Below are 16,850 nucleotides of genomic sequence, written 5' to 3'. Positions count from 1 at the left end.
AGGACTCATATTGCACTGCTGGAAATAGTTTATTTTGATGCATATGCTGTTATTTTGCAAATTTGCATTGTAAGATTTATTTTCGTTTTTCCTGCAGTATATAAAAATTGGTGTATTTCAAAAATAAAACTATGAAGACACTTAAAATAAATTTCCTGTGGTGGAAAACTATTTTGTCAAAGGAGCTTGCAAAGAAAAGCGTCTGGACTTCTTTAAGTTACTTGAAGACGTTTCACCTCTCATCCGAGAGGCTTCTTCAGTTCTAAGGTCAAATGGTGGGGAGTCCCAGATATAAGCCTGGTGGGAGTGTCCCCCCACAGAGGGACAAAGGACCCCCTGATGATCCTCTAATTGCCTGAGCCAAGGTGTGGAACTGGGTGTGGGTCCCAATCAGCCAGAGTTTCGGGTGAGTTCATTATGAAACCTGGCCCCACCTTATCATGCGAATTCCTGAGGTCAGATGGCCCAGGGTGTGAGTGGGCCTTAAGGCGTCTGGGAAGGGATCTCAAAACTGGATTATAGATGGCAGAGAGTTGGTGTCGTAAACCACCGCCTCTGTTCAAAGATGGTTGCTCACAGTGGACATAGATGGCTTCTTTCACTCCTCTTTCAAACCATCTGTCTTCTCTGTCCAAAATGTGAACATTGGCATCCTCGAAAGAGTGTCCTTTATCCTTAAGATCCTTAAGATCCTGCATCTTAAGGATAAAGGACACTCTTTCGAGGATGCCAATGTTCACATTTTGGACAGAGAGGACAGATGGTTTGAAAGAGGAGTGAAAGAAGCCATCTATGTCCACTGTGAGCGACCATCTTTGAACAGAGGCGGTGGTTTACGACACCAACTCTCTGCCATCTATAATCCAGTTTTGAGATCCCTTCCCAGACGCCTTAAGGCCCACTCACACCCTGGGCCATCTGACCTCAGGAATTCGCATGATAAGGTGGGGCCAGGTTTCATAATGAACTCACCCGAAACTCTGGCTGATTGGGACCCACACCCAGTTCCACACCTTGGCTCAGGCAATTAGAGGATCATCAGGGGGTCCTTTGTCCCTCTGTGGGGGGACACTCCCACCAGGCTTATATCTGGGACTCCCCACCATTTGACCTTAGAACTGAAGAAGCCTCTCGGATGAGAGGTGAAACGTCTTCAAGTAACTTAAAGAAGTCCAGACGCTTTTCTTTGCAAGCTCCTTTGACTACGATGACCTGGATGACTGAGAACCTTCACAGACAAAACTATTTTGTGCAACTTTTTTGTACAGTTTTGAGGGATAAGCCTCTTAAATTTCTCTAACTAGAAATATATGTTAAAAAAACAAAAACGATTTTCAATTTTTTTGTAGTTTATTGCACCTTTTTGCAATTTATGTAATTACTATGCACTTAATGCATACATATTATTAAAATTTGGGCTATAATGGTTGTATTGATGTATATCAACTTGAAATGCTCCCAAAAATGGCACTACAACATGTAAAAATATAATATAAGCTCTGGCGCACTTGGTCCTATGGTAGGTCTTAAAGGGTATGGGTACATGTGTTTGAGGTATGGTAACAAAAGCTTCAAGTTGTGTTACTTTAGTCTAAGCATGGGTTTATAGTGTTCAAGCAATGGGCAAAAACTGTAAGTACTCATTGTCTTACTTTATTATTATCTGTTTTTTTCTTTACCTAATCTAAATTATCCATCTTTAAATGTTGATTTTAATGAGGCTGACCAACTGTCTTTAACGACATGTGATAACAGGAAAAAAAACATGTTAAATACTGTAATTTTCTTTCTTTTTACAATAAGAATTTCTAGCTTTTTCCATATATTTAAAAAAAATAATTTCAGGAATACTGCAAATAAACAAAGCTTCACAGCTGGCAAGTTCAGCATATTGCATTATTTTTCAAATACTCCTGTGCAGTGAGCTTGTCACTGTATTCTCAGTTGTGATATTAACTGTATAGAAATAATACTTGAATAATGAAAACGAGAGATGAATTGCTGCAGTTTACATGCATTTACACTGGAGGCAAAGTGTAAATCCAAGATCCAAGATGTTAAAAGAGACGTGCAGGACTTTTCGGTGCGCATGGATGGGGCAGAGATGCGCATTAGCAGCGTGGAGGACGCCGTTAACTCAGAGAAAGGCAAGACAGATGCGCTAGTTAAACACGTGGCTCTCCTCACGAACAAACTCGAGGACCTCGAAAATCGCTCTCGTCGTTCCAACCTACGACTAGTTAATGTGCCGGAGAAAATAGAAGGAAATGACGCGGTGGCTTTCCTAGAGAAGTGGCTCCCCGAAGCGCTGGGACCAGCAAAATTCCCGAGACAATCTCTCATCGAAAGAGCTCACCGGTTGCCCGGCCGGACGCAACCCAACCGACCACCCTCACCGAGAGTCCTCATCGTGAAGTTTTTAAACTTCCAAGACAAGGTTCGGGTGATGCGGGCGGCTATGGCCAAAGGGAAAGTTATTTGCGGGGGTCAAGAGGTCATGTTCTTCCCGGATCTTTCTACAGATCTCCACCGACGGAGGAGGGGCTTCGACCGGGTGAAACAGCAGCTCAGGGCGATGAACGTACGTTACGGATTAATTTACCCAGCGAAGCTACGAGTGTCATCTGGTGGACATACGCATGTCTTTGAGACCCCAGCAGATGCGGAAAAGTTCATCCGAGGTTTGCAGAATACAGAGGACTAGCAGATTATCTAATGGGAACTGCCGAATCCTTCACTATCTGCGCATAACAACTGTAGTTTGAAATTGTTGGATTTAATAGTCAATATCGCTCATCCTTACTGTTGAATTTTTTGGGGAGAGTATTTTTCTTTTTTGTGTTTACTTTGGTTTACCGTTCCTTCGTTCTCCTCAGTTGTATTGGGCATTTTATTTATCCCTTATAGATAACTAGCCACGCCCACTCGTTGATTGGGCTTTCATTTGTGTCTTGGAGTGCTGGTTGTTCGACATACAGTCGGCTCTCCGGGATGAGAGTTATGCTACAAGAAAGTTTGTAATGATCATTGTATATATACTTGTTCATGTAGGATATACATTTTCGTCAGGAGACGCAATTGTCCAGGTGGTTTGGTTTTGTTTGACCATAATGTCAGCTCGGTTTGGTCTAGCTGCTCCCTTGTTTACATTGGATCAGCATGTGCACTTAACTGCACCCCAAGGTCAGGGGGAGGGCGGGGTAGGGCGAGGGGCTGTCCGGTTCAGGTTGACAGCTAAGGGGGTTCATTTATGGCAGATTTTGTGTTATTTGTTTGTGTTTTTGTATTTTTCACAACGTGTTGCTTTTTACTGGTTTACTCCCAGCACAACAGTTAGAGATACTGAAAGGTTTACCAACAACCAAATGAAGATACTATGTTGCACAATCTGTTGTATTAATAAGAATAGATGACTTCATATAAGAATTTTAAATTTACTTCTTGGAATGTGAGAGGAATGGTAAAAGTGGTTAAACTAAAACAGGTTATTACCAGGCTTAAACAACTTGAGTCATCAATAGCGTTTATCCAAGAGACCCATTTACTCAGAGAGGATCTGGTGAAAGTACGTAGGAGATGGCCAGGCAAAGTGCTAGCATCCTGTTGCCCTTCACACGCGAGAGGGGTTATGGTGTTAATTCATAATTCAGTGCCTTTCCAAGTAAATAACACTATTTATGATAAAGCTGGCAGATTTTTGGTGGTTCAAGGAACTCTCTTGAAAGAGAATTTCAATTTAGTTAATGTTTATGGCCCTAATGATGATAACCCTTCATTTTTTGAGAATTTATTTCTATTGATAGCTACCCTTCCTGGTAGGATAATATTGGCAGGTGACTTAAATTGTACTCTGGACCCGAAGCTTGACCGCTCATCAGGGATAGACACTTCACACTCTCAAACAAGAAAAAAAATACAACAATATTTGAAAGATCTGAACCTCTGTGATCCATGGAGAATTCAAAATCCCAATAAAAGGGAATTCTCATGCTATTCAGCAGTATTTAAATCCCACTCCCAAATAGATTATTTTTTAATTTCCTCATCTTTGCTACCCAATATAACTAAGTGTATATATGACAGCATTGTGTTGTCAGATCATGCCCCAACCTCACTATTTTATGAGGTGGAACAAGTGAATAGCCGCTCAAACAAGTGGCGCTTGCACCCTAAATGGATACATGATTCTGACTTTATGAAATTTGTAGGACAACACATTGATCTCTACTTCTCAATTAATACAATTCAAACAACTGCAGCCGTTAGGTGGGAAGCTTTTAAAGCATATATTAGAGGTCAAATGATAAGTTTCACTAGCTCTAAATTTAACAAATTCAAACAGACAATGAACGAATTAGACAATAAAATTAGAGAATTAGAGAGAGAAGTTAACATAGATGATTCAACACAGAAAAAACAGGAATTATTGACCCTTAAAGCTAAATACGAGGAGCTGTCTATGCTTAAAGCTGAAGATGGTTTAATAAGATTGAAACAGACATTTTATGATCAGGGTGAAAAGCCAGGTAGACTACTAGCTTGGCAGATAAAGAAACTTGAATCTGACAGAGCCATTAATATAATTAGGAACCATCAAGGGGAATTATCTACAGATCCCACAGAAATTAATAATACCTTTGTCTTGTATTATAAAACCCTATATAAATCTGACAGCCCACTGGACCTGGTAAGCCAAAATACTTTCTTGGATAGATTGATCTTTCCCTGTATTTCTGAGGATATGAAAAATGAATTGGAGAGAGAAATAAATTTCAATGACGTTTCTGATGCCATTACGAACATTAGAGGTGGTAAGGCTTCGGGTCCTGACGGGCTTCCAATAGATATTTACAAGCTATTTAAAGCAAAATTAATTCCCCCATTATTAGATGTTTATTTGGAATCCTATGAAACAGGTCGCCTCCCTGCTACATTTCGTAGTGCCCTGATCACTCTCATTCTAAAACCGAGCAAAACGCCAGCCGAAAGCGGTTCTTACAGACCCATATCGCTGTTAAATTCTGACTCCAAAATCATAGCTAAGGCTCTGGCTATGAGGCTGGAGAGGGCTTTTCCAGCCATTATACACGGAGATCAAAATGGCTTCGTTCAAAATTGTCAGGGGTTCCACAACGTGAGGAGAGTTCTCAATATAATCCACGAATGTGAAGAGTCACCTGATACTGCAATACTATCACTCGACGCGGAGAAGGCGTTCGATCGAGTTGAATGGCCCTATCTAATTGAGGTGCTTAAGCGTTTTGGATTTGGTGATCACTTCCGCCGATGGATTGAAATTTTACTTGCTGATTCGGTTGCAATGGTATCTACCAATAATCTCATCTCTAGTCCTTTTGAGCTATCTCAAGGCACCAGGCAAGAGTCTCCGATTTCACCTCTGCTTTTTGTACTAGCCATGGAACCTTTAGCGATAGCAATTAGATCACATCCCTCGATCCATGGTATTAAAATCGGGGAGATGCTACACAAAATTGCAATGTACGCTGACGATACTATTGTGTTTCTATCACACCTTGCAGAATCAATACCATCTCTCCTGAAGCTATTCGATCAATTTAGCAGTTTCTCTGGGTTCAAAGTGAACGAAGAAAAATCATCCATTATGTTTTTAAATATGAACGAGAGGTTGAAACCAGTTTTATCCCACCCATTTGTGAATGCCGCAGAGGGATTTAAATATTTAGGCATCAGAGTAACCCCAACGATAAGCAATCTTAGTTCAGCCAATTATGAGCCCTTGGTGGTAGGGTTGTCGGATGAGATCACTAGATTAATATCATTGCCTCTTTCTTTACTGGGAAGAATAAACATAGTAAAGATGACTATATTACCTAAATTCCTATATATCTTTCAGTCAATTCCGCTGGCCCCTCCTCCTTCTTTTTTTTCCAAGACCAGAAAGCTTCTTTCTAATTTCATCTGGAACAATAGGAAGCCAAGACTCAGACTCTCCCTCTTGTATTTACCATATGATAGGGGAGGACTGCAGTTTCCAAATTTAAAATGGTACTATTGGGCTGCTCAGCTGAGGACCACTATGTTTTGGTTTTCAAACGATATCTCCCTTCCCTGGTTAGCAACTGAAAGAATGTCCTCAAAGGGTCTGTTGTTAAATAGCTATTTATACTCAGCACCCTTTAAAACTTTAAAGAAAATTACTACTAATCCCTTTGTACAAAACACTGTTGTTGTTTGGCATGAAGTACAAAAAATGTTGAATGACTCTCCTGGGTTGTCCTGTTTCTCCCCAATTTGGGGTAATGAACTCTTTGCCCCGGCTAAGAATGACATGAGCTTTAAAGCTTGGCTGAACAAGGGCATTGCGAAACTACAGGACGTATATGAGGAATATTCTCTAATGTCATTCAGTGAATTAAGGGCAAAGTTTGATTTACCGCAGAAACACTTTTTTTAAGTATCTACAACTTAGAAGTTTTATTCTGGCACACTTAAACAATTCAGTGCACCAACCCCCACTCTCCATCCTAGAAACTCATGTTACAAAAAACTGTTTTGGTAAAAGACTGGTGTCCCAGTTTTATAACATGTTAGTTGAAAACCATAAGGATAACTCTGATAGTAAAAGACGGGAGTGGATTAGTGACTTACAAGAAGATATTTCATATACTGAATGGGGTAAAATATGTTCAAAAACACACACTCAAACCATTAACACTCGTTTGAGAATGATACAATTTAACTGGATAATGCGAACATACATATCCCCTGTACAATTAAATAAATTTGATCCTAATATAATTGATCTATGCTATAAGTGTAATATGCATCAGGGTACACTATATCACTGCCTGTGGAAATGTGAAGAGATCCAACAATTTTGGAGCTCTGTGTTAAAATATATCTCTCAGATAACAACTTCTCCTGTACCGCTTTGCCCTAAGTTATGCATTTTAGGCTTGTATCCAGATGACTGTACTCTGTCGTGTGAGGAAAGAAAAATGGTCGATCTTTGTTTGCTACAGGCCAAACGCTGTATCGCCTTATGCTGGAAGAATGTTGGTTGCCCCTCTTTTAACCACTGGTTAAATAACTTAACATCGAGTTTAGCTCTTGAGAAACTGACCTATATTGTTAGAAAGAAGGCTTCTGAATTTTACAACATCTGGAAGATATTTTTGGATCTACTGAGGAGTGGGGATGGTGGGGGGGGGGGGGGGGGGGGCGGTGAGTGAATAAGACAACTAGATAATGAATAATGTCTGACTTGCTGTTGGGAATATACTGTGTAACCTATATTATGATTTTTTTTTATTTATTTATTTATTTATTTTTTAATTGTATTTATTTGTATGGTTTGCTATCTTAATTTATTTAACTATGCATTTATTTGGAATCCTTTAGGATTAACACTTCAATTATCGTTATTACTATTAATATTATTATTATTATTATTATTAGTGTTGTTATTATTATTATTTTAATGACTGCCATACGTTCATTTTATGTTGGTGTTGATACTGTTGAAAAAACAAATAAACATACGTTTAAAAAAAAAAAAAAAAAAAAAGATTGTGGTCTGATTGAATACACAATAACTCATGTGGTGTGCTCCCCACCAGCCCCAAGCACTCATAGCATAGAGTACAGCGCCAGTGTTTGTGTGTCAACACAATCAAATTAGGAAATCAATGTAGTAATATACGAACATACGAACAACGGTCTGGATGACCAGCATTACCATACCCATATGGAAGAACAAAGGGGATGTAGCCGAATGCTCAAATTTTCGTCCTATCCGCCTACTATGTCACACGCCGAAAATATTCGAAAGAGTCATCGATACACGTCTTTGGGAAATTGTCAACATCACAACCCCCAACCAATGCGGTTTCGTAAAGGGATGTGGAACAACTGACGCCATACATGCCGCCCGCTCCATATTGCCTTCCTAGACCTTGAAAAGGCTTTCGACAGGGTACCCCATTACCTCATATGGCACTCCCTAAGCGTACATCAAATGGATACAGCTCCTCTACGACAACGCCACCAGTTCAGTCCGATGCGCCGCTGGACTATCACCTCCCTTCCCAGTTAGAGTTGGGGTCCACCAAGGGTCAGCTCTGTCACCCCTCCTCTTCATATGGATACCATCACGGCCAACCTCCAGTTACCTCATCCATGGTCTCTCCTCTTTGCCGATGACGTATTTCTCGCCAGCAAAGACAGAGAAGAGACCCAAACGATGACACAACTCTGGAAGACCCGGCTCGATGAATACGGTATGCGGCTCAATACGAAAAAAAGACCGAATACCTGGACGGAGGCCCCCAAACTGATGGCACCATCATAATTGACAATGAAGAGTTGAAGAAGACCGCTACTTGGGCTCAGTCCAAGTAGCGGTCTTCTTCAACCTTCTTCAAGGTTATATTTCTCAGTCATGGAAATAACCTCCAATGTCCGAGCACGAATAAATGCAGCCTGGTTAAAATGGCGACAGGTCACTGGTGTCCTTTGCGACAGAAGAATGCCAGATCGACTCAAGGGAAAAATCTACAAAGCGGTGGTCCGCCCAGTAGCCCTGTATGGTTCCGCATGTTGGCCCGCATTGACCACACATGAACAGGCCCATGGAGATGCGCATGCTCCGATGGAGCCTGGGAATTACAAGACGGGACCGTGTTACGAACAAAGACATACGGAAGCGACTAGGTGTAGCCCCAATTAAGGAAAAGATGCTCAAGTCCTGCCGGAGGTGGTATGGACACGTGATTCGAAGCGATGAGAACTCTGTAGCAAAAACGGCAATGATGATCGACCCAGAAAAATGCCGGCCTCAAGGCAGACTGAAGAAACGGTGGATGGACAAAATTAAGGAGGACATTAAGACCATCAACACATCACCTGAGGACGCCTTGGACAGAACCAAATGGAGAAACCTTTGCCGAAGAGCGGACCCTGCACCAGTGGGAACAACGCCAGGATGAAGAATATATGAACATATTGCCTAGAGACAGGCTTGCACCTTGAGTCAAGTGTGGGACATTGACTTTTGACTTAAGGCACAAAACCCATGAATTAAAACAAACTCTTATGATGACTCTCTTAAAAGCAATGAGTAAATAAAGAAAGTGTTCTTCATTTTCCTGAATACAATATATTAAAAGTGATGCAAATTTTTATTAAGAAAATACAGCACATGTTTTACAGAAGTATTGCACCCTCCCAGCATTCGGCAAAACCTGTCTGACACAGGATGTGCTCCATCATATCTTATCTTGGACACCTGTAGTATTTGCAATGTTTATTCTGTAACTTATCCGTCAACATTCATGTGGCTTTGGCAGTAGTAACAGCACCTTGGTATGTGTATGCACTTGCAGCAATACATTTTATACTTTTGTGACATTTTGAAACAACAAAAAGGTACGCATCCCCAAACACATTCTGACAGTGAATTTGTTAGGAAGTTCAAGTAGAAGAAAGACACAAAAGCAGCTTGACAATTGTATTTCCAGATTGCCAATATATGGCATCCATCAGTGCACCTATAAACCAGTAAAAACGTAAACTCTGTTTGCCAAAACATTTTCTTAACGCAGCAAAGTGCAAAGCTACATGTATAAACATTACCCATCACATGTGCATTAGTAGTTATTGACCTGTGAAGAGTGTGCGTAATGCTAAGACACTTGTCACTACTTGTTCTTGTGTATAAAATTTCCCACTCTTTGAAAGAATTTCTCCAGCTTGTTTTCATGATGTCCACGGGCAGCCTGAGTGCTGTTGAGTTCAATAGCTGCCTCGCCTTTTGGAAGGCTTTTGGACTTCTCCTGGGACGGTTTGATTCTGAAGCTGTGCGGAGTGCGCAGAGAGGTTTTCTTTTCCAATGAGACGAAAGGCTCAAATCTGCTCGACAGGCGATTCTCAGCTCCTCTGTCTTTGCTCCAGCTGCTTGAGTGAAATCCAGGCCTTGTGTTTTTGTCAAAAATGCTGGGTTTCTTCCGTGTGGTGGTTTTGGAGAGAGCGCTCTGCGGAGGTTGTTGTTCTTTCTCAGCTTGGAATCGTGATTTTAAAGATTTTATGCCCTCCACGTTGTTCCTCTGGCGCTCTGAGGAGTAACTGAGAGAAATGCTTCTGCTTGGGAGATGTTTTTGTTCTATAACTGATGTTTTCTCCTCATCCTCAGCAGTCAGAGTGTCTGAGCTGTCCGCTGACGTGAGACTTGGTGTTTTTGAGTTCCTAGTTGAATTCTCTTTTTTCTCTTGTATGTTCAGCAAAGATGTGATTTTCTTAGCGCCCGTGCGGTTAGATTTATCAGTCAAATCCTTGCTTTTCACATCCAGGGCTGCTGCTGACAAAGCCCGGGCCGGTGGCTCCTGCCAAATGGGGCCACTGGGACTCTTTGTGCTTGTCATGCTCTTGACATCATAATGGGAGACAGATCTCTGATCTTCATTTAGATTTGACCCATGTCCTCCATTCAGTGCAGTCATTGCTGCTTCACTTTGGCCTTCTTGCATCCTTACAAAAGCATTGTACATGTGATTTGATGATTCATGTGTGCTTGATCTCGGATCTGCCACACTGTGCCTTTTGACCCAGTTGTCACTGAAAATGTTAGGGTTTGTGATTATTTGCCTGTCTTTAGCTCGGCTCAGGTTGGCATATGAATGATAAGGGTTTCTACCTGTATCATAGCCTGCTCCTGTTGGAGTCCATTGCATGGATGAGTAGTGTAAATGACTGTTTTTTGTGGGGCTAAGACTACTAGAAGTATGTAGATATCTGTTTGCCTCCATTTGTTCTTGTACGGTTGGCCTGAGAGCAAGAGAGGACCTCATCCCTCCCTGCATGAACGGGCTAGCTTTGTCCAGTTGTTCAAACTGGTCTAAATAGTCACAAGAGTCCCCAAATGGGACATCAGGGTTATTAAGATATGACTCGATCCTCAATGTACGCATATAGGACTTGGACATATTCTCCAATGTTGGAATGTTCTGCTGCTTGGATAGAACTCGTTTGTCATTTCCATTGTAAGACTGCAAATTGTGACTTCTGTGTATCTGTGGCACTTGTAAATAATTATTCATAGCATAGTTGTTTGCTCCATCTCTAGAGATATTCCAGTTGCTCCCTTTAGGCCTGATGTTCTGTGGGATGGATTCGTGTCCATCTTGTCTCTCTCCAGCATAGCTGTGCCTTTTGAAGAAGTTCATCTCCTCCACCGATTGAAATTCCTGAACACCAATGCCATTTTCCATCAAGGGTCTAAGTTTGTAATCTTCCTCTTCAAACAGCCTCTCTTCATAATCTCTTGGACCGAGGTTCCTCTCACGAGTCTTCCGATAGACTGTGTCCAGACTTTGCCTCAACATGTCCCTCCGCTGAAGATTTGGAGCAGAATGACAGTTTGGTAAAATCTGTTGCCCAAGTGACCCATTTCGTTGGAGCAAACCCTCTGGAGGACACAGTTCAGGTGGCACGATCGATCGGGCATAGAGGGTTCGAAACTCCTCATCGTAGGACTTCACCAGATGTCCTGTGATGATCTGAACCATGCTCAGATTGATCTTCTCAAATGACCAGGTAAAACTGTAAACAAACAGGAAAATACTTGTATAAAAACTGTATTTTGATTTGTTTCCCTTGGTTTACAGCTTAGATTTGTTATCCTCAAATAGTTGTTAGTCTCAAACTGAAAGGCTTTCACTTTAAATGAAAACCTTTCTCTTAAAGGTTTGCACTTACAGACTCTAAGTACACTAGTACTAGTACACTAGTACAATACATTTACAACACCTGGTATACTGAAACTTTTTTTCACTATAAGTGCAGTCACAGTTTCTACAAGCCTTTCACATTAGTAAACAGCAAAAAGCTGAAACAAATAATAAATACTAACTGTGACAGAAATTTTGTAAAGAGCCAGAACAAATATAGTGCTGAAAGCTTTTTGTATGCACCTCAGTGGTCTCAACCACAGCTCCGGTTGTATTGCAGTTTTGTTTACCTGTATGAGCCGTAAATTGCTGTGTGACAGTCAGCTAAAAGAAACTTCTGCTCCATTGCACCATGAAATTTAGCTCCTGATCGACAGCGGTAATCCTGACCTTTCACGGTGCGCACCCTCATGTTCTGCAATCAGAGCAATGAAAGGAGAGTGTCAGAACATATGTATGACTGTCTTACCACCTGTTTTACAAGTGGTAATAATATGTCAAAGAGGAAATAAATATGTGATACAAGCATGCATATTGTACAGAATCATTCCGAATTATTTGTCGAATCCTCGAGTTGTTGTTGTTGCTGTTGGCATGTAATATCTATTTAAAAGGAACTTTGTAGGTGTGTTTGAGTCGTTGTAATCTCTCACCAGTAATTACAACTCCACCCAAAAACAGGAGTAACCAGATTTACTAATAATTTAACACTTAAAAGTTAAGGTTTATTTTTTTTAAAAAAAGGTAATTTGTTACTTTGCATAAGGCAATAAACACAATTTTTTGAACTATCTTACTGTGAACTTTAAAAACATTTTAAGCCTGGGAAGATTATATTTACATGCAAGAATCCATGCACAACCAAAACATCAAATAAATCCATTCCATCCTAAACTTACTCTCAGTTGTTGGAGTTTCACATCTTGATTTTCAGCCATTGTCAGGAAACTTTTCAAATGGTAATCATCCAAAAGCACATAAACCGGGACTCCCCGTATTGAAGCGTCGACGGCTTCTTTGAATATATCCACATCAGTAAACACGTCCATTACAATGGCAATGACCTGCAAGGACAAATCAACAGTGAATAGTAAATCAATCTGACATCTGCAAGCTCATAAATGATAAATTGCCATAAATTAGACTCTGAATAATCACTTATGAAGAAAGTCTCCGACATGATTCCATGCTGATCGATAAAGAAGAAAAAGGGACACGATAAACGCCTACATGTGCTTATCTATAATCAATACATTTAAATGTTTGGAGCACTCAAAGCACCTTTTACCACAAGTCTTGTTTACCCAATCACATGCACATTCACACAGGCACTTTTTCTATACCTAAGCACTTTGTCTAACAGTCATGCACACACTCACACTCCAATGGATGCATCAGGGGCAACTTGGGATTCAGTATCTCCTGAGCCACAGCCACCCCCCTGAGCCACTGCCATCCATTGATCTCAAATCCATTTCAGTCACTCCTGGAACATTTTTGTGAGTGGGACCAAACTAGAGCCCTTTTGCTTCGTTCTTTAATTTCACTTCAGGTTCAGTAAGTGTACATAAAAGGTTCCTAATGATAATGCAGATGGTGAAAATCCTGGACGCTTTGAAAATAGCACTATCACACTGTGTTACTGCAGCATGTAATGAACCTATGTGTGACTTTACTGAGTGTTACTTTAATACATATTGTGCCTGGACTGTGTGTGATCTCCAATGCATTTTCATATATGCACTATTTAAAAATTAAAAGTTGCTGTCTGGACAGGCTTGAGACAGTGCAGCTGCTGTGTCTCATTAAAGATTTATTCCAGTTCCGTTTTCTTTACACTTCACGAGCATGAGAACTGAGGGGGTGGTTTCTTTAGCGCTTTGTGAGCTTTAGGAAACAGTCTGATGCACTTATGTTGATACTTTCCTGCCATTTTCTGGTGAACATGCTGCTTTAATTAACAGCCAGCTCAGAGTTTCAAAAAAGCAATTGTCCACTACGCAAAACTGACACAGGCTGTTTACTGAGGTGTAAACTGCTTCTTATAATGCAGTAATGGAAATTACTATAAAAATAGCTCACACACTCATTTCTCATGATGATGAGTTGCAGAACCAGATTTTGGCCCCAGCAGACACTCCTTTTCCCTGAAGGAGAAAGGTGCTTCTGACATGCTTTTGTGATCAATGCGTGCCCGCATATCTCAGTCCATTGTTGCTGGTAGCTCTGATTACCTGTCTTGCATCCTGAATGTGCTTCCGGATGACTTCTTTAATCGTTGGGCTGTTTAGTCTCGGTGGATGAAAGAGCAGATCTATATTAGTCTGTAACATTTCATGCAAAACCTCCGGCCACCCTAAGTCCAGATTTGGCGTTTCCACATCTGAGTGCATGGGCCAATATGTCCCAGAGGATGATTTGGTATCCAAGGGATCTTTGATTTCCTCGGTTTGGGTTTGAGGTGGGAGCGGTTCTGCATTTCCAGTGATGAATAGGATCTCATCTTCGGAGAGAAAGCTCCCGAGCCGTTCTCCTTTTAAGAACTCCTGGTAACTGTCTCTGCCGCCATTCACCAAGCGATCAATTGCCAGCCGATACGACTCCTTATAGTGAGGCTGAATGAAATCCTCTGATTTAAATTCACCTCGCAAGGAGGACAACTGGGAAAACTCTGGACATTCCATGGCTCCAGACTTTTTCAGTAGGACCTGTATTAGATAATGAAAATCAATGACATAATGTTAGAGGATCAGAGAGCAAACAGTGCAACAAGGTGGAACATGTTGACTCATGGCAACCCTAATGAGGAAAGGTAAACTGTAATGCAGTACGCGGAAAGTTGTTAGTATTAAACTATACTACAGTTTGCATGGAAAGGTCAAAGAGTACATTAAAGGCAGTGTTCTTATATAAAGCAGTAAATTATTTAATGTTCTAGATAGTTTATGAGGTGATGAAGATATTAAAAGGCATTTTTAAAGATGTATTTTAGGCATTTGCCAGGCCTTATTACATAACATATTACAGACAGGAGAGCAGACTCTAACCCGAGCCTCTGATGGAGACCTCAGCATATGGATCGCCTTCTCAACCAGGTGAGCTATAGTCCTGGTCAACACATGTTTCGTTTTAATGGCGTGTACAGGCCTAATCGGCGAAAGTATTTCAGTTTGTCTCAACAACATAATTCGTTTTTTTACAGCGCTGTTTCGAAACCTGAAAGACTTAAAAATTCACATCAAGGGATTTCCACTGTACAGTTGAAATGTAAATAAAACCAACCTGTTTTCACTTCTGTCACTTTTATCAACGTGAAAACCCAGCATGCTTGGATGGTTAGAAAGGTGTAGTTGTTTTTCACCTGACATTAAGGTGAGCTCACCACTAGAAAAAGAAATCAGGGGCTGTACAAAGAGCTGTTTACTGATTAGCTAACCAGCATTTCCTCAGTAACACTCAATAATAAGATATGATAAATTACTTGAGAAGAGGGTGGTAAATATCTCATGCTTCACCATGCCCATGTTATATAAATAACACAAAATAAAATTGCTGAACCAGGAACTACTTGATAATTTGCTGTCAGTAGATTTATATTTTAAGTGGTTTTTAATGTACTCTGGTAAATCCAGTCTGTGTTTTACACTTATTTTGGTTTTGAAAGCTGTTTTGAAATACTGAACACCATATCTGCTCCTTCCATGTTTAAATGTGAATCGCTTCAAACTGGGGTGCCCTTTTGCCCCTTTAGAGTTTAGATTGACAGATTGACAGCTTAAAGCTATTGCCACTGTTAATATTAGTACTGGACAACAGGAAATTAAAAAAAACACTGTAGCCTTTAAAGCCCACGGTTTTCATTAATTCGGTGATCCAGGTGCTTCCCTGTTATATTTGACATTATATGTCCAATCAGGTCTCACCAGATTAATGCAAACACATGTCGGCTGAACAAACGAGTGTTACAGTTTAAACATTCAAGCTTTTCACTCTAGTTTCACATTAATGTTGGCTAAGTGTAGAGAGCGTAGAGTCAAATTTGCACTTGCCCTATAGTCTTTTACTTTCCTCTATGGGAAAGTGTGAGTGGAAATTTTACTTTCACTGCCGACTTTGCTGCAGAGCATGAACCATTGCCAACATATAGATCACCTTAAGTACAGCTGTTTCTTATACCTGTTTTCAGGTACCTTTTCAGCTTTCTTGTACATTCAGATTTTATATATGCGCAGTTATTTACATTTTGAGTTAGATCTCAGTTATCAAAGCTCCTTCAAGTGTGTGGCTTGGTTGTGCTGCTTTTCTGGTAAACAGTAATGTCAAAAGGCTGAGCAGCTGTTATCGCAACGCGTTTAATCATAGGACACACACCTCATAACAACGGCTTGTTTTTTCTATTTACATTTATTCATAAATCTCCCAGTGTTCATACATTTGAAAGTGAGGCATTTGATATTCTTACAGCCGCTCGCTGAATGTCTCTCAGCGGCTTCAAAAGCTGAGTGAGCTAGTCACAACAATGTTATCTTATACTCAATAACAGTGACTTACATTTAGATTCCTGACTCTGTGAAAATCCTCTTGACTGCTCCCAGAATATCCCGCTTACATTTACATACTTTCAACTTATGTTCAATGTTCTGAGACTCATGTGTGCCTACTGAAAAAGACAAAGAAGCAGAGGTGTCTCAACATGATAAGCAGTCTGCAGGTTGAGGGTGTGGATTCCAGTTCTGACATGCAAATTATCAGACTCGAAACTTGCTCACAGGGAGTCATAAACCTGTTTCAGACCTAAAGCCACTCCCCTTCTGTATTTGGGTACAAAGTTCAGAATGATGAAAATCGAGCATATTGACGGACACAAAGAGGCTTTGTTAATACATCGGGAATAGTGGCGCAGCACTTCTCAAAGACAATACATTTGAATTTTGGAGTGTGACTCTATTTATTGTCATGTACGGCAAGGAATGTTGGTTTAAAACACAAATCAAATAAAACATTTGCAGTGTCTTCACACAGATGACTCCTACAAACCCATGTGAACTCAAACCAGAAAGATTACTCATTATCTCAACCTCTGTGGCTGAAATGTCAGGGTGGAGCTGCCCAAACTTATTTTGCTGACACAAGTCACATTCCTTG

The 16,850-nt window shown here is 40.6% G+C and overlaps 1 protein-coding gene across 1 annotated transcript; it reads right to left on the bottom strand.

Annotated features, from left to right (window-relative positions):
* Positions 1-9,188: 9,188 nt before the first annotated feature.
* sack1b (scaffolding CK1 anchoring protein B) lies at positions 9,189-16,401 on the bottom strand. The gene is made up of 5 exons (XM_006800738.3): positions 16,257-16,401; positions 13,940-14,413; positions 12,605-12,769; positions 11,996-12,120; positions 9,189-11,577 (listed from the first exon to the last, which is right to left on the bottom strand). Exons 2-5 carry the CDS (start codon positions 14,387-14,389, stop codon positions 9,681-9,683), a joined length of 2,637 nt encoding a protein of 878 aa, XP_006800801.2. The 5' UTR covers positions 14,390-14,413; positions 16,257-16,401; the 3' UTR covers positions 9,189-9,680.
* Positions 16,402-16,850: the final 449 nt, after the last annotated feature.

Source organism: Neolamprologus brichardi, chromosome 13, assembly GCF_056152115.1.
Source record: "Neolamprologus brichardi isolate AB-2024 chromosome 13, ASM5615211v1, whole genome shotgun sequence".
NCBI classification, from domain to species: domain Eukaryota; kingdom Metazoa; phylum Chordata; class Actinopteri; order Cichliformes; family Cichlidae; genus Neolamprologus; species Neolamprologus brichardi.
The sequence above is the reverse complement of the archived record's forward strand: the minus strand, read 5'-3'. Positions and strand labels throughout refer to the sequence as shown.

Bases quoted from the DNA above. Each gene is read 5' to 3' on its own strand.
- sack1b (XM_006800738.3), bottom strand. From the start codon at position 14,389: ATGGAATGTCCAGAGTTTTCCCAGTTGTCCTCCTTGCGAGGTGAATTT. The intron at 12,770-13,939 runs GTAATCAGAGCT...TTGTCCTTGCAG, and splicing joins ACATTCAGGATGCAAGACAG to GTCATTGCCATTGTAATGGA. The intron at 11,578-11,995 runs GTAAACAAAACT...GTTTGTTTACAG, and splicing joins GCAATTTACGGCTCATACAG to TTTTACCTGGTCATTTGAGA.